General features: G+C 37.1%; 1 protein-coding gene across 1 annotated transcript in view; it reads right to left on the bottom strand.

The window, feature by feature from the left end:
• ABCB5 (ATP binding cassette subfamily B member 5) overlaps positions 1 to 24,210 on the bottom strand; it is a 112,952-nt gene that overhangs the window by 58,440 nt on the left and 30,302 nt on the right. The window contains exons 13-15 of the mRNA XM_047096409.1: positions 21,903 to 22,073; positions 4,006 to 4,167; positions 341 to 481 (exon numbers count right to left, since the gene is read on the bottom strand). Coding sequence (XP_046952365.1) covers positions 341 to 481; positions 4,006 to 4,167; positions 21,903 to 22,073 — 474 coding nt within the window. The remainder of the gene's footprint in view (positions 1 to 340; positions 482 to 4,005; positions 4,168 to 21,902; positions 22,074 to 24,210) is intronic.

Below are 24,210 nucleotides of genomic sequence, written 5' to 3'. Positions count from 1 at the left end.
TGGTTGCTACTTTTGTCTGCTACCTCTGTATTCTTTAGAATTCTCTTAATTTTCACTAGCCAAATACTGCTATGTCTAAAGGAACTAGAAAAAGAAGAGCAAAGCCCATTCTTAAGAGATTTCTTGCCTCCAAAATGACCTGTGACATAAATGCAGTCTTATTGAGGACCTCTTTCTTAGAGCATTACTGTAATACTACAGTGAAGTTTGGGAAAGATTTGCTTTATACACTTAGTGCTAAAGTAATATTTTATCATATATTCTAAATATTATAAGAATTAAATGAAAATTAATTGGAGAACATGTGGGTAAAACTTGTTGATATTTGTTAAACCATTACCTCTTTATATTGGATGGATTCCTCAGACTTGCCAGTAAAGTCTGACTTGATGTTACTCATAGAGCACAGAGAAACCGAGTTGGTATTTTTTTCAGTAGAATATGCCATTGGTCCCATCTGTTCATCAGCTTTTTTAATATCCTTAAATGAAGAATATACATGTCACCATTAGAAAAATGCCTTCAAAATTCAAAAGAATTTTATTAAGCATCCCTCTAAAACTATATTGCAACTGATACTGAAAGTGATATATTCTTGTGCAGTTCTTGCTGAAGTTTTCAGGCGTGATAGAGGACTAGTAAGTCCAACTTATACTAAAATGTTAGTGGGTGACAATAGCTTCTTGTGCTTTCTTTTCCAAAGACCTGTATAATTAACTGGAGAGAACAATGCCTTAATTGAAAACAACTATTCCACTAGAAGGGACAGATTTTAGTAAAAAGAACGTTGTAAGGGAGAAGACTTCAAAGATACTCTTTCTGATTCCTTATTCCTAGCCTTTCATGAAACTTATAAATTTATAACATATAGCTAGGCACTTAAATGTGATGCTGGCTCTAGGCTTGAGAGAGATGTCAGGAGACAATAACACTTGCTAGGCCTGCAACTACTGCCCCTTCCAAACTGATTGGAAAGCAACTCAATGGGCCAGCTCCTAGAGAATAAGAAATCGCAGAGACATCAAGTTAACTTTAAAGACACTGTTTAAATGATAGGGCAAGGAGGAAGTTCTAAACCAGACTGCTCTAAGTCTAGTTTTTGGGTTTTTTGGCTATTCAGAGAAATGAGATCAGATTTAGTGAAATAAAGAAAAACTACACATTCTCTGCTCAACTGAATATGGTGTGAGTAAATTTGTGACTTCCCCACGAAGAGATGAAGAGGGAGACAAGACAGAAATGAGGAGCCCAGTTTGGATGATGGTGTCCCAGACCAGGTTGGAGCAGAGACAGACAGTCTTAGGTGGATTTAGGTGCAAAAGAGCATACGCATATGGAAGGCTTTCCAGACACTGTGCTTCTTTGACAAGCTTAACAACTGTTAATCAGTCATTTCAAAGTATGGTAAGCTTTAACCAGCTTTATAGTATCTTAACATCTTTAATCAGACATTCTTTTATGCTATCACTTTCTTTTTTTTTTTTTCTATAAATTTCTCTACCAAGAAAGAAATCATTTACTTGGCTTTTTTCAGGAGCTATTTATTTTGTGGCAGGCTTAAAATGAAATTTTGACCTCTTCTCATAATAAATTTTTCTAAGAAGGTGTTTAACAGGTCAAAGACAATTTCTTTTCCTGAGAAGCCTGCTAGACAAAATACTTATGATAGGAAGTTTTGGTATGTATCTATCTACCAGTTTTTATTTCATTTTCATGTGAAAAAAATCACTAAAGGAATATGTCTGTAAGTAAGCATATATGTTTAAGATAAATAATTACAGCATTACTCTTCCTGGTTTGAACTTTTCTAAAAAGTTTGATTGGATAATACTAACAATAGTAATATAATAAAATTTAGTATGCCAACAGTAACTCTAAATACTTTACATGAATGACTCATTTAAGACTTACAGTAATTCATAACTAAGTTACTTTTATTTTCTCCATGTTAAAGATTAGAAAACTGAGGCACAAGGAATTTAAATAACTTGCCTAAGGGCCTAAAACGATTAAGTGGCATAGTCAGAATTTCAAATTACAGTGTCTCCAGAGCTCATAACCCTAACCACTGCTATGCTGCTTCTTGTGATTGATTCTCTTAACAACAGTAACTTTACAACACTTATGAGCATCACGAATTCTAACAAACTGATTCATTTGGACATTACAGGTATAGTGGCAAATAAGCACTTCCAGAGTTTCAGAAATGTGTCACTGTTTATGTAGATACCACAGATGTTATGTTTGCTATGCAGTACCCAGAATATTGTAGTTGTTCACTGAGTATTAGAAATGGTATTGTTTTATCAGAATGAACCTTATTTTTGGTAATCAGAGACTACTAATCAATTTTGAATAAGGTGTTTTAAATACTTATACATTTATACCACAAACATTCCATTTTTGTTTTCCTTACATTGTGAAACTCTTTAACATAAGACCTAATAATGGAGTTTTAGTTTAGTTATAATGAAAAATAAAGGCACATTAGTTCAAAGAAAGATATGAGTGTAGTAGCTTTAAAAAACATCAAAATAGGGTTAATTTAACCATAGCTATTTGCTCTTATTGGTATCCTTATTAGTTTGAAAGTATGGAACTTAATAATTTCATAAGTGTGCTCTGGAATGAAAATCATACAGATTCAACTGTCATATAATGGCTAATTTTATTTTTAAAGAAAAATATGGCCTAATATGAAATAAAATTGAAACTGGCAGGTTTTGAATCTATATAAGATTACATTTTCAAACTTTTTTTTTTTTTTTACTATGACTGCTTTATAGAAGTGTTTAAAAATAATTCATTCTAGCATTGTGGAGAAAGCTAGGGTTCAGAATGTGAAGTTTTAAGTGTGAGGAGGACATGGAGGCTCATAACTTTCTAAATTTCATAATTTGTGAAATAATATTTTTAATTAAGTTTTCCATTGTAATTCCAGTACAGTTAACATACAGTGTTATATTAGTTCCACGCATACAATATAGTGATTCAACAATTCCATACATTTTGACCTATGTACTGACCTATTTTCACTGAGCATTATACTCTCTAGCTCTGTCCATGTCATTTCAAATGGTAATATTTCATAATTTTTTATGGCTGAATAATATTCCACTGTATATATACACCACATCTTCTTTATCCATTTATCAATCAAAGGACACTTGGGCTGTTTCTATAATTTGGCTATTGTAAATAAAGTTGCAATAAATACAGGGGTGCATGTATCCCTTTGAATTAGTGTTTTTGTATTTTTTGGGTGAATACCAAGTAGTGCAACTACTGGATAATAGGACAGTTTTACTTTCAACTTTTTGAGGACCCTCTATTCTGTTTTCCACAGTGGCTTCATCAGTTTACATTCCCACCAATAGTGCATGAGGGTTTTTCTTCACACCCTCACTAACACTTGTTTCTTTTTTCTTTTCTTTTTTTTAAGTTTATTTATTTTGAGAGAAAGAAAGAGAGAAAGAGAGTGCATGTGCAGGTGTGGGGCAGAGAGAGAGAGGGCTCTCAGTGTAGAGCCTGATGTGGGGCTCGACCCCATGTACCATGAGACCATGACCTGAGCCAAAATCCGGAGTTGGATGCTTAACCAAGTGAGCCATACAGGCATCCATTTCTTGTGTTTTTGATTTTCACCATTTTGATAGGTGTGAGGTGATATCTCACTGTAGTTTTGATTTGAATTTCCCTGATGATGAGTGATGTTGAGCATTTTTTCATGTTGGTCATCTGGATGTCTTCTTTGGAAGCCTGTTTTCAGTGTGCCTGGCAAATATTAGGTGCTAGGTACCCATTAATTCTTTAATTTTCATCATATTATCTAGCACAATGCTGGGGATATTAGTCACATTGCATTTATTCACAGAGGAATTATAAATAAGCCTTGGTTGCTTTGTGAAATCTAAGATTATGATTCAGGACCTCTGTGGTATGATCTCTGAAAGGTTAAAAAAAAAACAACCGTGCTAACATAGCATTATGTTACATAAACATTACCTGTGACATTACAAGTGAATAATATAGACCTTGTTTTGCCATTAATTCAGCATGTATTCCTTTTTCTGCCACCATCCCATCTTTTATGGTCACAATCAGATCTGCACTTCGAATAGTGGAAAGTCGGTGTGCTATGACAATTGTAGTTCGACCTTTGCTTGCCTACAAAACAGTAAGTATAGAAAACAAATATGAAATTAATAGAAATAACAAACTTTGCAATATTCAAAAAAGCTTGTTATTTTAAATATTAAGGAATCCTTGAATCTAGAAATTTGGACTTAAATGGATTAGGAGGACCAATAAAAATAATTTGGTAATTTAAAATGTAAACATACTCCTATCATAAGATCCATCCATTTAAATCCCAGATATTTATTCAAGGGAAATAAAAGTGCATGTCCACAGAAAGGCTTGCATATGAATGTTCAGAGCAACCTTATGTGTAATATCCCAAAACTACAAACAAACTTAATAACTTAAATGGGCATTGATACCAATAAGCTCAAACATTCCATAAAATGGAATACTATTTACCAATAAAAAGAAACTATTGATACATTCCACAATAAGGACAGGTCTGAAAACAAGTATGCTGAGTGCAAGAAGTCAGAGAGTATAGAATACATAATGTATGATTCTATATACACAAAGTTCTAGAAAATACATACTAATTTATACTGGCAGTAAACAAACCAGGGGTGGTCAAGAGCCAGGCAGAAGAAAGAAGGTTGGGATGGAGTATTTACAAAAAGCATGTAAAAGTTTTGAGGAATGATTGGTTGGCTGTGTTGATTGTGGTGGTTTCACAGGTGTACATTTATGCCCAAACTTTTCTAAGTGTATACTTTTATATGTGCAGTGTAAGTCAATTAAACCTCAAAAAAAGCTGTTAGGAAAAAGAATCTCAAACAAAAGAACCAGCTTATTTATACCACCCAAGGTGGCCATTCTTGAAGTTCTGTAAGAATCCTGAATGGGACTGAGGCATTTTAATGAATGTTATGCAAATGTAATGATAAAGTAGATTGAGGAGCAACTAACTATTGTAGGTAGAAAGATTTATTTTTCTTAATTTTGGCAAAGTCTGATGAAGCACATATAATTATATTGTTAATTGGCAATTACTAGAATATGTGAGTTTCTCTAGGTAATATTTATGTGATATAGTCTGAAGAAGACAAGTCTAAACACTAAAATGTGTAGTGCTCCCTTTATTTTTCATAGTGCAAATATAGACTTCTTTTCCTTCCAAGATTTTATTTAAATTCGTTAGTTAACACATAGTGTAGTATTGGTTTCTGGAGTAGAATTTAGTGATTCCAAACTTACATATAACACCCAGGACTCATCACAACAAGTGCCCTCCTTAATGCCCATCACCCATTTAGCCCATTCCAATAAACAGTGGAGCTCATGCATCCCTTCAAATCAGTATTTCTGTATCCTTTGGGTAAATACCTAGTAGTGCAATTGTGGGGGTAGTCCTATTTTTAACTTTTTTGAGGAAATCTCCATACTGTTTTCCAGAATAGCTGCACCAATTTGCATTCCCATCAACAGTGTAAGAGAGCTCCCCTTTCTCTTCATCCTTGCCAACACCTGTTATTTCTTGTGTTGTTAATTTTAGCCATTCTGACAGATGTGAGGTGATATCTCATTGTGGTTTTGATTTGCATTTCCCTGATGATGAGTGATGTTGAGCATTTTTTCATGTGTCTCTTAGCCATTTGTATATCTTCTTTAGACAAATGTCTGTTCATGTCTTCTGCCCATTTCTTACCTGGATTACTTATTTTTTTGATGTTGAGTTTGATAAGTTCTTTATAGATTTTGAATACTAGCCCTTTAACCAATATGTCATTTGCAAATATCTTTTCCCATTCTGTTGGTTGCCTTTTAGTTTCATTGACTGTTTCCTTTGCTGTGCAGAAGCTTTTTATCTTGGTGAAGTCCCAATAGTTCATTTTTGCTTTTGTTTCCCTTGCCTCCAGAGACGTGTCTAGTAAGAAGTTGCTGCAGCTGAGGTTAAAGAGGTTGTTGCCTGTGTTCTCCTCTAGGATTCTGATGGTTTCCTGTCTCACATTTAGGTTTTTCATCCATTTTGAGTATATTTTTGTGTATGGTGTAAGAAAGTGGTCCTATATAAACATGGGTGAATGATAACTGGGAAGAGAGTTTTTATTGTTTGTTTTTTGTTTTCCTCAGTCTATTATTTTTATGTGGTAATGCTAAGTCTTGCTTATGAATGGTATAATACAATAGGCAATTTTTTTTGTTTTATTTTTTAATAAAATTTTTTTTTCAGTTTATTTATTTTGAGAGAGACAGAGGCAGCACACGTGCATGTAAGTAGGGGAAGGGCAGAAAGAGTGGGGGAGAGAGAGAGAGAGAGAGAGAGAGAGAAAATGAGAATCCCCAGCAGGCTCTGCACTATCAGCACAGAGCCTAATGTGGGGCTCAAACTCGTGAACCATGAGATCATGACCTGAGCCAAAACCAAGAATCAGACGCTTAAACAACTGAGCCATCCAGGCAACCCTAGTTTAGTTTTTTAAAATCAACTTTATTTTAGGATGGTTTCAATTTAGGGAAAATTTGCAAAGATACTACGGTATTCATGTACCCTGCACACAGTATCCCCCAGTGTCAATATCTGACATTTCTATGGTGCATTTTTTACAACAAATGAACCAGTATCAATATCTTATCAACTAAATTCTATACTTTATTCATATTTCCTTAATATTTACCTATTATCTTTTTTCTGCTCCCAGATCCCCTTCAAAATACATTGCCACTTAGGCATCATGTCTCCTCAGGCTCCTCTTAGTTGTGACAATTTCTCAGATATTCCTTATTTTGTACGAACTTGGTATTTTTGAGGAATACCAGTCAGATACTCTGTAAAATGTCTCTCAATTTGCATTTGTCTGATGTGCCTAAGTTTTAGAGGTAAGACATTCAGCCTATACTAATCCCACTTTTCTCATTTGAACTTCAAGTCTGAATTGTATTCTGGATCTTGGAGACTTGAGACTTGCCTACAGCACCTTAAAGGGGAATGAATGTAAGAATGCTGTTGTTGAGTGGGCATTCATTAGGACTACCAGTGCAAAGGTGAAAACACTCAAGACACCCAGGTTCCTGACCCATATCTCTCTCAATTATTCAATTACATTTCCTTGAGGTGACAAATGTTATTTCTTAAAAGCAACCAGATCTCAAAACTTACTGATGAAGCTATAAGATGTTACCAATTAGCTCAATGATTTCACAATACTATTAAATATTTCTCATAGCAAATTAATATGTATGAAATTTACTTAAAAATATAAAAGGGCACATATAACACATATACTCTAAGGAGAATGTAGGACAGAAGGACTTGTAAAATCAAACAATGGGGAGACTGCAATTAGAAAAGGTTTGAGAATAGTATGCAGTCTCGTGACATAATCAGAATATAAGGTTTCCTGAAGCAGGTTATATTATTCTAGACCTTCTTTTCTTCATGGGAGACTTACTTTGCAAGCATTTTTACAGACCTATCTACTAATATTTCTTCACTTCTTAGGCATTACTTATGGAACAAGTTTACTTATTTTGCAAAAGTTCATGCTGTTGTCTGACATCTGAAAACAGACAGTAAGGGATGACATTTCTGCAGCTGTGCCTCAGTGAGCATTGATGTTCCCTCAGACTGGAATGGCCTGCACTTACTCATCTCTACCATCTTTACTCTGCTAAGCTCATGATCTAAACTCTAAACATTTGATTAACTTATTATAGAATGATTAATGTCTGAGTGTATCAAATAAATTACAGAAATGCCTAATACTTTAAAAGGGAAAAATGCTCTATGCTCTAAAAGCCTACAAAATGGGCCTAAAAGTATTGTACATACTCAAGGTACTATAAAGTACACTACAAAAATACCACTCCACTACATCATACATGTGACCTTAAAACACAGAAGAAATTATGGAAGCCAAGCCCTCGTAGAAAACTGGTCAAAGAAATTTGAGCTGATGCTTTGTTTTCTAGCAAGAATTACTGTAAAAATAAGGGAGGTGCAATCCATTTTTCAGATTCTCAGAGTAGATGTGGTAGTACCAATTTGAAAGAATTTCCTAATATCTTCTGTCCTTTATAGTTTAAACACAGCTAAGAGCCAAACAATTAGGTATTTGACCAAAAAAAAGGTCAACAGGAAGGTAGGTCTCTATTTGACACTTTGCTGGCATTTTTCAGATTACTTTGCAATTCCATACACAAGAATAAATCACCAAGCAATTAGTTTGCACTTTGAAAGAGAGGGTGCTTTAAAATATCCCTCATAGAATTGCTAGGGCAGAGATAAGGGCCTGAGGAAGGTAGCTATCGTCTCACCAGTGGTGGTCATGTGCTTTGAATAAAGGTAGGCAAAAGGAAAAGAAAGAATAATGTAAAGTTGTGAGCATTTGAGAAAGCCTGAATTTGACTGATGGGTCAGTTAGCAGGGGTAATATACTCTCTGGAGAAGCCTGTAAACAGAGTTCTCATGTCTCACAGCAAGCATGGGATGGGAAACCAATAAGAATGCAAGTTCCCACTGACTGCCTGCTAGCAGGTAGGCTTAGGTGAACTTGGTCCTCACTGATGACACATACTCCATGATGCAATGCAGTCTTGTGGTCTTCAAATTCTTTTTTTCTTAAGCTGCAAAATCCTTTTATCAAAAGATAGCACATATGGGAACTTAACAGATTTAAATAAACCATACAGGTTAATGGTTAGTTGGTATTTGAATTTTTGGGGGTGGTGGTGCACAGCCCTACTTGCTCATCCACCTCATCTCTCTACCCTCCTTCATTCTTCACCAGACTCCTAAAAAACTCTAGAACACTACTACTCCAAGAAAACAGTCTGAAAAGCCTCTCACTACTATTTTACAAATTTTCACTTCTTTTAGCTACCGAACTTTAATTGACCATCTGCTATAAGAAGGTCTTTGTGGTAGTTTTATGGGAAACATAGGAGTTTTGGTGTCTTTATTATGATGTTGAAAGCCAACTGGCTTGCCATTCCTGTGGGACAACACTGGTTCCATAGCTGAACAATGTAGAGTTACTGTCAGGTCACTTCACCTGTTTAAAAATGCTTTGTCAGGGGTCCCTGGGTGGCTCAGTCAGTTAAACGTCTGACTCTTGATTTTGGCTCAGGTCATTATCTCACAGTGCGTGGGACCAAGCCCTGTGTTGGGCTCTGTGTAGATAGCCCAGAGTCTGCTTGGGATTCTCTGTCTCCCTCTCTCTCTGCCTCTACCCTGCTTGTACTGTCTTGCTCTTTCTCAAAATAAATAAATAAAATAATAAAAAAAGAAAATACTTTCTCTTTTGTAAAATGGAGTGACAAATAGCAAAATGTCAGGTCCTTAGAAGCCATATTTAATAAGTGACTCACATCCTACTTGACCTCTTCTTTTCAACTTTCAGGGATCTACTCACATGAGTACACACACACACACACACACCCCTAAGTTAAGACTCTTTAGAGAGTAAAACATATTCAAAATCTAAACTCTTTGCTGAGATGAGGACACATGTAATACCTAATTAGGAATATGGAATAAGACCCTATAGTACAATGTTTTCTTTTTATAACCTGAAACATCTTCATTCTTACTTTTAAATAAGCTAACAAACAAGCTAACAGTTGTTAGTAATAAAATTATTTCTAGTCATTTAATACCTTTCTCCTTCACTGTGGAGAAATTATAACAAGTAAATGATGAAGTCAATGGTGGGCAAGAAGAGAAAAGCCTATAATAATTAGCTCATCTTTCTTCCAAGAGGGAAGAATATCTTATCTAGCCCAGATAAGACAGTAAGGGATGATATTTCTGCAGCTGTTCCTCGGTGAGCACTGATGTTCCCTCAGACTGGAATAGCCTGCACTTACTCATGTCTACCATCTTTACTCTGCTAAGCTCATGGTCTAAACTCTAAACATTTGATTAACTTATTATAGAATGATTAGTGTTTGAATGTATCAAATAAATCACATTGACGATTAGAAAATTAGCAATTAGAAAAATCGATATATAGAAGGTTTTCTTATTTTGGGGGAGGACAAGGCTTAGGAATAATTTAAATTTACAGAAACCACTCTTGTCTTGAGGGGAAGATGGCGGCGTAGGAAGACTCTGAGCTCACCGCATCCTGCTGATTACTTAGATTCCACCTACACCTGCCTAAATACCCAGAAAACCGCCAGAAGACTAGCAGAATGGAGTCTCCGGAGCCAAGTGCAGACGAGAGGTCCACGCAAGAGGGTAGGAAGGGCAGCGAGGCGGTGCGCCCTCCACGGACTGGAGGGAGGAAGCCAGGGTGGAGGGGCGGCCTGCCGGCCAAGCAAAGCCCCCGAGTCTGGCTTGCAAAAGCGGAGGGGCCTGACGGAGTGTGTTCCGACAGCAAGTGGGACTTAACATCTGGAAGGTTATGAGCTAACAGCTCTGCTCAGAGAACGGGAGGGCTGGAGGACAATGGGAGGGAGAGTTGTTGAGCCCCGGACAACAGAGTGCAGCTTGGCGGGGAACAAAGGCGCTCGCCAACGCCATCTCCCTCGCCCATCCCCCAGCCAAAATCCCAAAGGGAACCAGTTCCTGCCAGGGAACTTGCTTGCTCCGTGCAAATACCCAACGCTGTGCTTCTGGGGATCCATCCCTCCAGCGGGTCTGACTCCCTCCTGGTGCCGCAGGGCCCCTCCCGAAGCGGATCACCGAAAGAAAAGCGAGCTGAGCCTGCCCCTCCCGCCCCTGTGCACCTTGCCGATCCACCCCAGCTAATACGCCAGATCCCCAGCACCACAAGCCAGGCACTGTGCAAGTAGCCCAGACGGGCCACACCACCCCACAGTGAATCCCGCCACCAGGAGAGAGGAAGATAAGGTACACACCAGTCTGACTATGGCCCCAGTGGTGGGCTGGGGGCAGACATCAGGTCTGACTGCGGCCCCGCCCACCAACTCCAGTTATATACCACAGCACAGGGGAAGTGCCCCACAGTCCCGCACCACTCGAGGGACTATCCAAAATGACCAAACAGAAGAATTCCCCTCAAAAGAATCTCCAGGAAATAACAACAGCTAATGAACCGATCAAAAATGATTTAAACAATATAACAGAAAGTGAATTTAGAATAATAGTCATAAAATTAATCGCTGGGCTTAAAAACAGTATAAAGGACAGCAGAGAATCTATTGCTACAGAGATCAAGGGACTAGGGAACAGCCAGGAGGAGCTAAAAAATGCTATCAATGAGCTGCAAAATAAAATGGAGACAACCATGGCTCAGATTGAAGAGGCAGAGGAGAGAATAGGTGAACTAGAAGATAAAATTATGGAAAAAGAAGAGGCTGAGAAAAAGAGAGATAAAAAAATCCAGGAGTATCAGGGGAAAATTAGAGAACTAAGTGATGCACTAAAGAGAAATAATATACACATAATTGGTATTCCAGAGGAGGAAGAGAGAGGGAAAGGTGCTGAAGGGGTACTTGAAGAAATAATAGCTGAGAACTTCCCTGATCTGGGGAAGGAAAAAGGCATTGAAATCCAAGAGGCACAGAAAACTCCCTTCAGACTTAACTTGAATCGATCTTCTGCACGACATAGCATAGTGAAACTGGCAAAATACAAGGATAAAGAGAAAATTCTGAAAGCAGCTAGAGATTAACGTGCTCTAACATATAAAGGGAGACCTATAAGACTCGTGACCAATCTCTCTACCGAAACTTGGCAGGCCAGAAAGGAATGGCAGGAGATCTTCAATGTGATGAACAGAAAAAATATGCAGCCAAGAATCCTTTACCCAGCAAGTTTGTCATTTAGAATAGAAGGAGAGATAAAGGTCTTCCCAAACAAACAAAAACTGAAGGAATTCGTCACCACTAAACCAGCCCTACAAGAGATCCTAAGGGGGATCCTGTGAGACAAAGTACCAGAGACATCGCTACAAGCATGAAACCTACAGACAAAACAATGACTCTAAACCCATATCTTTCTATAATAACACTGAATGTAAATGGACTAAATGACAACCAAAAGACATAGGGTATCAGAATGGATAAAAAAACAAGACCCATCTATTTGCTGTCTACAGGAGACTCATTTTAGACCTGAGGACACCTTCAGATTGAGAGTGAGGGGATGGAGAACTATTTATCATGTCAAAAGAAAGCTGGAGTAGCCATACTTATATCAGACAAACGAGACTTTAAATTAAAGGCTGTAACAAGAGATGAAGAAGGGCATCATATAATAATCACAGGGTCTATCCATCAGGAAGAGCTAACAATTATAAATGTCTATGCGCTGAATACAGGAGCCCCCAAATATATAAAACAATTACTCACAAACATAAGCAATCTTATTGGTAAGAATGTGGTAATTGCAGGGGACTTTAACACTCCACTTACAGAAATGGATAGATCATCTAGACACAAGGTCAATAAAGAAACAAGGGCCCTGAATGATACATTGGATCAGATGGACTTGGCAGATATATTTAGAACTCTGCATCCCAAAGCAACAGAATATACTTTCTTCTTGAGTGCACATGGAACATTCTCCAAGATAGATCACAAAAGAGCCCTTCATAAGTATAAAAGAACTGAAATCATACCATGCATACTTTCAGACCACAATGCTATGAAGCTTGAAATCAACCACAGGAAAAAGTCTGGAAAACCTCCAAAAGCATGGAGGTTAAAGAACACCCTACTAAAGAATGAATGGGTCAACTAGGCAATTAGAGAAGAAATTAAAAAATATATGGAAACAAATGAAAATAAAAATACAACAATCCAAACGCTTTGGGATGCAGCGAAGGCAGTCCTGAGAGGAAAATACGTTGCAATCCAGGCCTATGTCAAGAAACAAGAAAAATCCCAAATACAAAATCTAACAGAACACCTAAAGGAAATAGAAGCAGAACAGCAAAGACAGCCTAAATCCAGCAGAAGAAGAGAAATAATAAAGATCAGAGCAGAAATAAACAATATAGAATCTAAAAAAAGTGTAGAGCAGATCAACAAAACCAAGAATTGGTTTTTTGAAAAAATAAACAAAATTGATAAACCCCTAGCCAGGCTTCTCAAAAAGAAAAGGGAGATGACCCAAATAGATAAAACATGAATGAAAATGGAATTATTACAACCAATCCCTCAGAGATACAAGCAATTATCAGGGAATACTATGAAAAATTATATGCCAACAAACTGGACAACCTGGAAGAAATGGACAAATTCCTAACCCCCCACACACTTCCAAAACTCAATCAGGAGGAAATAGAAAGCTTGAACAGACCCATAACCAGCGAAGAAATTGAATCAGTTATCAAAAATCTCCCAACAAATAAGAGTCCAGGACCAGATGGCTTCCCAGGGGAGTTCTACCAGACATTTAAAGCAGAGATAATACCTATCCTTCTCAAGGTATTCCAAAAAATAGAAAGGGAAGGAAAACTTCCAGACTTATTCTTTGAAGCCAGTATTACTTCGATTCCTAAACCAGACAGAGACCCAGTAAAAAAAAGGGAACTACAGGCCAATATCCCTGATGAGTATGGATGCAAAAATTCTCAATAAGATACCAGCAAATCGAATTCAACAGCATATAAAAAGAATTATTCACCATGATCAAGTGGGATTCATTCCTGGGATGCAGGGCTGGTTCAACATTCACAAATCAATCAACGTGATAGAGCACATTAATAAAAGGAAAGATAAGAACCATATGACCCTGTCAATCGATGCAGAAAAGGCCTTTGACAAAATCCAGCACCCTTTCTTAATAAAAACCCTCGAGAAAGTCGGGATAGAAGGAACATACTTAAAGATCATAAAAGCCATTTATGAAAAGCCCACAGCTAACATCATCCTCAATGGGGAAAAACTGAGAGCTTTTTCCCTGAGATCAGGAACACGACAGGGATGCCCACTCTCACCGCTGTTGTTTAACATAGTGTTGGAAGTTCTAGTATCAGCAATCAGACCACAAAAGGAAATCAAAGGCATCAAAATTGGCAAAGATGAAGTTAAGCTTTCACTTTTTGTAGATGACATGATATTATACATGGAAAATCTGATAGACTCCACCAAAAGTCTGCTAGAACTGATGCATGAATTTAGCAAAGTTGCAGGATACAAAATCAGTGTACCGAAATCAGTTGCATTCTTATACACTAATAATGAAGCAACAGAAAGACAAATAAAGAAACTGATCCCATTCACAATTGCACCAAGAAGTGTAAAATACCTAGGAATAAATCTAACCAAAGATGTAAAAGATCTGTACGCTGAAAACTATAGAAAGCTCATGAAGGAAATTGAAGAAGATATAAAGAAATGGAATAACATTCCGTGCTCATGGATTGGAAGAATAAATATTGTCAAAATGTCAATACTACCCAAAGCTATCTACACATTCAATGCAATCCCAATCAAAATTGCACCAGCATCCTTCTCGAAACTAGAACAAGCAATCCTAAAATTCATATGGAACCACAAAAGGCCCCGAATAGCCAAAGGAATTTTGAAGAAGAAGACCAAAGCAGGAGGCATCACAATCCCAGACTTTAGCCTCTACTACAAAGCTGTAATCATCAAGACAGCATGGTATTGGCACAAAAACAGACACGTAGACTAATGGAATAGAATAGAAACCCCAGAACTAGACCCACAAACGTATGGCCAACTAATCTTTGACAAAGCAGGAAAGAACATCCAGTGGAAAAAAGACTGTCTGTTTAACAAATGGTACTGGGAGAACTGGACAGCAACATGCAGAAGGTTGAAACTAGACCACTTTACACCATTCACAAAAATAAACTCAAAATGGATAAAGGACCTGAATGTGAGACAGGAAACCATCAAAACCCTAGAGGAGAAAGCAGGAAAAGACCTCTCTGACCTCAGCCGTAGCAATTTCTTACTTGACACATCCCCAAAGGCAAGGGAATTAAAAGCAAAAATGAACTACTGGGACCTTATGAAGATAAAAAGCTTCTGCACAGCAAAGGAAACAACCAACAAAACTAAAAGGCAACCAACGGAATGGGAAAAGATATTTGCAAATGACATATCGGACAAAGGGCTAGTATCCAAAATCTATAAAGAACTCACCAAATTCCACACCCGAAAAACAAATAACCCAGTGAAGAAATGGGCAGAAAACATGAATAGACACTTCTCTAAAGAAGGCATCCAGATGGCCAACAGGCACATGAAAAGATGCTCAACGTCGCTCCTCATCAGGGAAATACAAATCAAAACCACACTCAGATATCACCTCACGCCAGTCAGAGTGGCCAAAATGAACAAATCAGGAGACTATAGATGCTGGAGAGGATGTGGAGAAACGGGAACCCTCTTGCACTGTTGGTGGGAATGCAAACTGGTGCAGCCACTCTGGAAAACAGTGTGGAGGTTCCTCAAAAAGTTAAAGATAGACTTACCCTATGACCCAGCAATAGCACTGCTAGGAATTTACCCGAGGGATACAGGAGTGCTGATGCATAGGGACACTTGTACCCCAATGTTTATAGCAGCACTCTCAACAATAGCCAAATTATGGAAAGAGCCTAAATGTCCATCAACTGATGAATGGATAAAGAAATGGTGGTTTATATACACAATGGAGTACTACGTGGCAATGAGAAAGAATGAAATATGGCCCTTTGTAGCAACATGGATGGAACTGGAGAGTGTTATGCTAAGTGAAACAAGCCATACAGAGAAAGACAGATTCCATATGTTTTCACTCTTATGTGGATCCTGAGAAACTTAACAGAAACCCATGGGGGAGGGGAAGGAAAAAAAAAAAGGAGGTTAGAGTGGGAGAGAGCCAAAGCATAAGAGACTCTTAAAAACTGAGAACAAACTGAGGGTTGATGGGGGGTGGGAGGGAGGGAGGGGAGGGTGGGTGATGGGTATTGAGGAGGGCACCTTTTGGGATGAGCACTGGGTGTTGTATGGAAACCAATTTGACAGTAAATTTCATATATAAAAAAAAAAAGAAACCACCCTTGTATAATGGAAAAATATTTTACCATATGTTTGAGGCTTTTCTTGTATTTTCTTAAGACTCTGAAATTTCCTGCTAACTAACAATGATTTAAATCCATTCGTGAAAGAAAAACCCACTAGCTACAAATACAATAGGATAAAAATAAGTGGCTTAAGGGACAAAAGTGAGTCTATTACAAGCCTACGTGGGATCCTCAATTTCAGTGGGGTATGGTTTGAGTTTCTTTTCCAACGAGGCAATATGGTTTTAGAAAAAGGATGGTGTTTTTTTTTTCTTTTAATTCTGGTAAAATATACATAACATGAGATTTATCATTCTAGTCATTTTTAAGGTTAGTGTTCTCCTGGATCAGAGAGGCCAATTCCTTCTGTGTCACTATTATTTTATACTCAGACTTACATTGCTATTCTTTTTTTTTTAGTGGTAAAATAATCATAACATAAACTTTTAACCAGTTTCAACCATTTTAAAGTGTAGAATTTAGTGGCATTAAGTACATTCATATTTTTGTGCAACCATCACTACTATCTAACTCCAGAACTTTTTCTTCATCCTGTGCTGAAATTCTATACCACTCTGAACCATAACTTCCCATTTCCCCATTTCCTTAGCCCCAGTAACATCCAATGTACTTTCTGTCTATGAAGATGACTATTCTAGGTATCTCATATAAGTGTAATCACATAATATTTGTCCTTTTGCATCTGTCTTATTTTAGTTAGCATAATATCTTCTAAGGTTTTCCATGTAGCACGTGTCAGAATTTCCTTCCTTTTTAATATTGAATACTATGAACTGTACACACATATAATGTGCTTATCTATTTATCTGTCAGAGAACATTTGGGTTGTTTCTAACTTTTGGCTATTGTGAATGATGCTGCTGTGAACTCTAGTATACAAATATCTGTTTGAGTTCCTTCTTGCAATTTTGTTTGGTATATACCCAGAAGTGGAATCCTGGATCATACGGTAATACTATCCTTAAGAAGAGGCTAGTTTTGAAGAATGATCCAGTTTCAGATTTAGCTTAAATCCCTTGCAGATGCATAATCTTGGGGAATATAGCATGGTGGTTATGTGAATGAGCTCAAGAAATGTGTCTGGGTCCACATCCTGGCTTCACTGTTGCCTAGCTGTTACTCGGCCTGTCTGTGCTTCAGTGTGCAAATCTGTGTAATAGGAAAATAAGTGTTCTGATCTCACTGGGTTCGTATAAGGATTAGCTATTATCACCCATTTGTTCCTTTATTATGCCTACAATAATGACTCATGAATGGCTTTAGAGGGATCCATGAACCTCTCAATGTTTTAGGTAAATTTTTGTGTACAAGAGCATTTGTAGATTTTTCTGAAAAAGTTAGTGGTTTATTTTTCCCTTTCTTAGATTCTTAGATGGGGCCCTGATCCATCAAAGGGGAAGAAGCACTGCCCTAAAATAAATTAGTGGTCTATAATTTAACACCAAGCCTAACAAATGTGAGCTTGATTAGGCAGGCTTATAAAATGTTCCATGATGCTTTTAGGATGAGATAGTCTCTATGCTACCTTTGTTCTTCTGGCTAAATTCCAGCCAAGGAAATCCCCTTGCAGAAATTCCCTTTCTGTTCTCAACTATTATCATGTTGCTACAAATGGTTTTGAAAAGAAAGAAAAAAAAAAAACAAAAGAAAGAAAAAGAGAAAGGAAAAGAAAGAAGAAAAAATTGAATAAATCCCTAATTTCATATATAAAAAGTAAAATATTTAATTGTCATAGACGCACCAAAATGTGTAATAATTAACCTAACTTTGGATAACCACTTGTTTGGGCTTAACTTAATAAAGTAGCCCACAGCTTAATGCAGCATACCAATTTTCTTATTGTTCAATTCTTCAAGTTATATAAGTATGTTAAGATCCTCTGAGGAAGATCAATGGGATGCATCATAGTGAGAAAGAGCAGTAATGATAAAGAAAAGCCCATGAAGCCTGCAACAAAGCAGCTCTATCTCTTTAAAGAATAAAACTGTGATGGAAACCCTTCCCTCATAATTAGCAAAGGGTCTTTTTAAAGGTTCTCCATTGATGTGGTGTAGCTGAACCTCCCTTAATAATAATTATGCCTAGATTAGCATATCACTTTTAACATCCCAGAGTGTTCACAGGCTTTATCCCAAAGTCAGTATGGGCTTCCCCTGCTTCCACAGGGGCCTACAGGTCTTTACTGCCATGCCTTCTGTACTGGGACAGAATAGAAACCTGCTGCATTGGCATGCTGGGTCCAAACCAGTAGCAGAGTGGTACCACATAGTCTGTGGCATAAATCTTTACCCACTGACACTTGATCCTCCTCATGAATAAGATAAGTGAAGCAAAACTAGTTTGCAGTAAGTCTAACTTAAGAATTCCAGAAAAGAGAACTTTAGACCTTGGAACTATTCTGTACCAAACTCATCCAAAATGCATTTAACAAATGCTTACTGGCTGTCTAAGGACCAGGCCTCATTCTAGTGCTGGGGACACTGCAGTTAACCAATCAAAGCCTTTGCCACTACTGAGTTTACATTCCAGTAGGGGAACAGAGACAATAAAATAAACAAAAACATACACAGTATGAGAGCTGATAAGAAGTACTATGGCATGTTTAAGGAGCAGCAAATGTGGAGGAGAATGATGGGGTGTGAGGTTCCAGGAGCTTAGAGCCTGATTCCATAGAACCTTGTCACTTACTGTAAAGATCTTTTTTTTTTTTAAGTTTATTTGTTTGTTTGTTTAGAGAGTGAGTGCGAGCACACTTGCATGCATGCAGGGCAGGGGCAGAGAGAGAATCCCAAGCAGGCTCCTGACGCAGACCCATGCAGGGCTCAATCTCACCATGCGATCCTGACCTGAGCTGAAATCAAGAGTTGGACGCTTAACCCACTGAGCCACCTAGGTGCCTGGTAAGGAATTTGGTATTTACTTAGATTGAAGAGTGAGTTAAAAAGCCACTGGAGGATCAGATTTACATTTTAGTGGCATCACCTGACTGATGTGATAAAAACAGATTGATTGGGCATGGGCTGAAGCAGGGAGTAACTGTTGCAATATTCCAAGTGAGGAGGGGAGCCTGGGGGGCTCAGTCAGTTGAGCGTCCGACTTTGGCTCAGGTCATGATCTCACGGTTCCTGAGTTTAAGCCCCGCATTGGGCTGCTGTGCGCAGAGCCTGCTTCAGAAGCTCTGTGCCCTCTCTGTCTGTCCCTCCCTCTCTCGTGCTCTCTCTCTCAAAAATAAATAAATGTTAAAAAAAAATCCAACTGAGGACAAGAGTGATAGTTCCCTTACGCTCATTTTAGTCAAAACCTACCTTCTGCTCCAGGAAACTACTGATTTTATTTCTTTTTAAAAATCACTATAGATTAGTTTTAGTGGTTCTAGAACTCAATATAAGTGGAAGACAATGGGAGTAATGGAGAGGAGGGGTGGGAAGGAACAAGTGAAGGCTGGGCATGGAGGGGGTGGATACAGCATTCACCAATAAGAAGAGATATATTTTATTGTTCCCTCTTTGTTCGTTTTGTAGTTTGGAAGATATTTTGAGCTGGAACTGTTAACTGCAGTGGGTTAGGCCATATCATGCAGCAGGTCTGAGAGTTCTTAGAGGAGCAGAAATGAGATGTGCTGTGTGCCCTACCCTCCTTAGGTAGGAACCTCTCCAAAGGTTTGATTCCACAATTGCCCTCTGTGTGGAATGTACAGAGGACTCTCAGGGCACTGGAGCTTTCATTACCTGGCCTTTTTTGAACTCTCCTCTTTGCTATGAGTCACTTTCCAGTAAACTGATGCATATATAATTAATTCCGTTTATTGTGCTACTTGTCACCCCTTTGTTACCATTTACCTTCATCCCATAAAAGACCAGCAAACCAAACTTAAAGCAGTTTCACACCTATATGTCTCTACAATGTCAATAATTCTCTCACCTTTAAAAAGTGAAAAATAATAAGAGTAAATACATTTTTAAAAACTTAAATTCCCTCATAATTCTGTCACACAACTGGTGGTATTTTCATATATGTTGTCTTCATTTTTGTGCACATGCACACCTATTATATATAATTGTAATCATAGTTTACAAACGATTTGTGTTCTTCTGTTTTTATCATGATACAGATTTAATTTTAACCATTAGTAAAAAAACCTTTTATTAGTTTATTATGTCACTAATCAACTACTTTAAAAGTCTGAACAAGTTCTGATCACCTGAAGTGATTAACACATTGGTTGAAAAGATAATAGACACTTAACCTTTAACAATTCTGGAACCTATTACAATGTTTTTAAATATCTTATATATATGTCAATTGTATCTCAAGAAAATTAAAGAAAAATCTTATGTAAGTTAAAAGATGGTTGGTTATATTAAGTGTAATAATTTTTTGGTACATTCAAGCCCTAAGTAACTAAGCATCACCATTACCGAATACAATTTGAGTGCATTCTGTAGAGCCCAGTCCCAGTTACTAAATTTAAAAAAAATGAATAAAGCATCAGCCATACCCTTGAGGGAATCATTGTTTCTTTTCCACTAAAATTAACCAAACTGGCAAAGTATCTACAATAAACATGGACTTTCATATCACTTCCTTACTTTATGGAAATAAGAAATATCACGAACAACAGGTGGCACTCTCATTGTGGGATGAAAACAAGGGTAAAAACATATACAATTTAATTTGCAAGTTGATAATAGTAACTAACAGATTATTCAATAAGCAGTGTGCACTCTGGCTGCCAGTATCCATTTCTGGTTGCACAAAGTTAGTATTTAACAAGAAAAGTCTGTAATTTTCTTAGACACAAAAACACAACATGTTTTCAAACAAGTTCAAAGTAATTTGTGTCATTAAGCCTTCTGAAAGGTTTGAAGGCCATGATTGATTGACTGATTGATTTTTTAAAGAGAGAGAGAGAGAGAAAGAGAGAAAGAGAGAGAGAGGGAGAGAGAGAGAGAGAGAGAGAGAATGCATGCAAGTGGAGCAGAGGGGCAGAGGGAGAAAGAGAGAGAATCTCAAGCAGGCTCCATGCTCAGTGCAGAGCCCAACACAGGGCTTGATCTCATGACCATGGGATCATGACCTGAGCCAAAATCAAGAGTCAGATGCTTAACCTACTGAGCCAGCCAGGCATCCCTGAAGGCCATGATTTAAAAGAGGGGTTGGCCATTGAAAAAAATATTCATGGTTTTTCATGTCACTGCCACCAACTACTGTCCCAAATGCAATGCAGTTTCATAAAGGACCATCACTGAATTGAAGTCCTGAAGCAAGTCAGTAGCATGCAGTAAGCAGGAGGTTAGTATGAAGTTAGAGGGCCAAGGGCTCTTACAGGAGAATGATTCAAGGGTAGGGCAAACCACACTGTATGCTTCCACCCTGGAAATGAAATTAAGTTAAAATGAGTACTTTGGGGTTGCCCTAAAGACGAAAAGTGGTCAGAGAAGAGAATCCTACAGGTATGTATGCAAGAGGCCAAGAATGGATGTGGTTATAACTGTGATAGTGGTAGTGGTATGGGGTTACTAGGGGGAGGTGTAAAGTGTAGACCATTGGAAAGGAAGTATATATGGGATGACTGCGTGGATATCAGCCCTGTATGTTTTTAGCACCAACTATAGCATCTTCTTCTTTCATCCAAATCACTTCCTATAACTATCATGTATAAGTTTTTACAAGGGTGAACATTCTGCATCAATACCTTAAAGAGGGCTCTGAACTCAAGAAATAATCCAGTGCAGAGCCATACTTTCTTGTATTTAAAAACAATGTTGAGCCAGGAATATGGAAATAAGAAATGATCTGCTCACTTACCTTCTCCAATGCAGCTTGAACAACTGATTCACTTTCTGTATCTAGGGCAGATGTAGCCTCATCTAAGATCAGGATCTTTGGGTTTCTAACTAAAGCTCGAGCAATTGCGATTCTCTGTTTCTGTCCTCCACTCATTTGTGCTCCTTTTTCTCCTACCAAGGTATTAAATTTCTAATGAAAAATAGGAAAAGAGCACAGAAACAGAAGGCAGCATGATCAAATTATTAGAATAGGCAATGACAGGCAATAACAGTTGTGTTTTAATACCACCTTAACCACTACTTCAGCCTGGCTGCTTTTGACCTTTGAGTTGTCCTTTGTGAAAACAAACAACTGTTGGAAAAAAAAGAGTTCAATAAAGAGATGACCAAAGGAAAATTTGGCTAGGACTAAAAGAAATGAGAATGTATGATAGTCAGGATTTTTAGGGAGATTAATAATATTTGAACCAATCTTGAAAGTTTTTAAAGACAATTTAAAATGTACTGATATCTTTAAAAGAACTGCTGTAATACAAACACATTCTTAACTATCTGAAATGTTTAACAGCAATTTAACATATTATTCACAATTTCCTTCCTGGATATTCTGAAAAAAAGGTATGAAAAGATTAATGCAAAACAAACTTCTCAAAATTTTTTTCAGTCTTGGGACACTTTTGGACCTGTGTTTTATTTCCTTTACTTTTTATTTTTTGGGATATACCTCTTTAACAAATGAGATATTTGAGGTTGGAGGTAATTTCTAGAACTAATGAAGCATAGTTGTAATATTGTATTGGGTTAGGTCCATGACCCAAAGCTCATTTCTTCAAGGATATAAATTTAAATAGTTTTCTAAACCTTTGATTTCTAGAGTTTGACCTTTACATTAAAAAAAACACATAGGGGCACCTGGGTGGCTCAGTCGGTAAGCCTCCGACTTCGGCTCAGGTCATGATCTCACGGTTCGTGAGTTTGAGCCCTGCATTGGGCTCTGTGCTGACAGCTCAGAGCCTGGAGTCTGTTTTGGATTCTGTGTCTGCCTCTCTCTCTGGCCCTCCCCTGCTCGTGTTCTGTCTCTCTTTCTTTTTCTCTTTCAAAAATAAATAAACATTAAAAAAATTAAAAAAAAAAGAATTGGTTTGTTGATATCCACAAAATAGCTTTCTGAGATTTTGATTGAAATTGCACTGAATCTATAGATCAAGTTGGGAAGAACTAACATCTGGCAATACTGAGTCTATCTTTCCATGAACATGGAATAGCACTGCATTTTAAAAATTCTTCTTTGATTTCATTCTTTATATAGATCTTGTACATATTCTGTTAGATTTATACCTAAGTAATTCATTTTTTGGATGTTAATGTAAATGGCATTGTGCTTTTAATGTCAGATTCCACTTGTTCATTGCATATATATAGGAAAATGATTGATTTTTGTATATTAACTTTGTATCCTGGAGCTTTGCTATAATTGCAGTGGGTATTTTTTGGTCTGTCTTCTTTTACTGAGCATAATAGTTTTCAGATTCATTCATATTGTGTGTATCAGCAATTCACTCCTATTTATTTCTGAGTAGTGCTTCACACAATGTGAATCTACCTTAAGCTACCAACTTCAGCAAAAACAAATAAAAACACAAAAAAAACAAAGAGCTCAGTTAATTCTGATTTTCAGTTAACAGTGAATACTTTTCTTAGTGTAAGTACATTTCATATAATATTTGGGATATACTTATGATAAAATTATTCATTGTTTATGTGAAATTCAAAATGAACTGAAAATCTTGTATTCTATCCAACAACTTTATATCAGTTGCAATTTATCTATTCAGCTGCTGCTGAACATTTGCATTATTTCCAATTTTTGAATATTATGAATAAAGCTGCTATGAACATTCATGTACAGAATGTTCTTGTGGTCACATTTTCATTTCTTTTGGAAAAATATGTGGGAATAGAATGCTGAGTCATAAATGTATTATAAGGTTATTATGTTAACATTATAATAAAGTGTCAAATTTCTTTCTAAAATGACTGTACCAATTTCACTTTATTCAGAATGAATAAGAGATCTAATTGATTTACATTCTCATCAGAAGTTATTATTGCTATTATTTTTAATTTTGTCCATTCTAACAAGTATGAAATGGTATCTCATTGTGGTTTTACTTCACATTTGCCTGGTGACTAATAATGCTGAATATTTTTCATTGGTATATTGTCCATTTCTTTGTGTGTGTGAAATGAAATGTCTGTTCAAGTTTTTGTCCATTTTTATGTTTTATTATTGTGTTTGTTATAAGAGTTCTGTATATATTCTGAGT

This window comes from Lynx rufus, unplaced genomic scaffold (assembly GCF_022079265.1).
Source record: "Lynx rufus isolate CCGP_SWC_20201006 ecotype Redwood Valley unplaced genomic scaffold, mLynRuf1.p SCAF_4, whole genome shotgun sequence".
In the NCBI taxonomy this organism is placed as follows: domain Eukaryota; kingdom Metazoa; phylum Chordata; class Mammalia; order Carnivora; family Felidae; genus Lynx; species Lynx rufus.
Note: the sequence above shows the minus strand (reverse complement) of the source record. Positions and strands in the feature narration are given on the sequence as shown.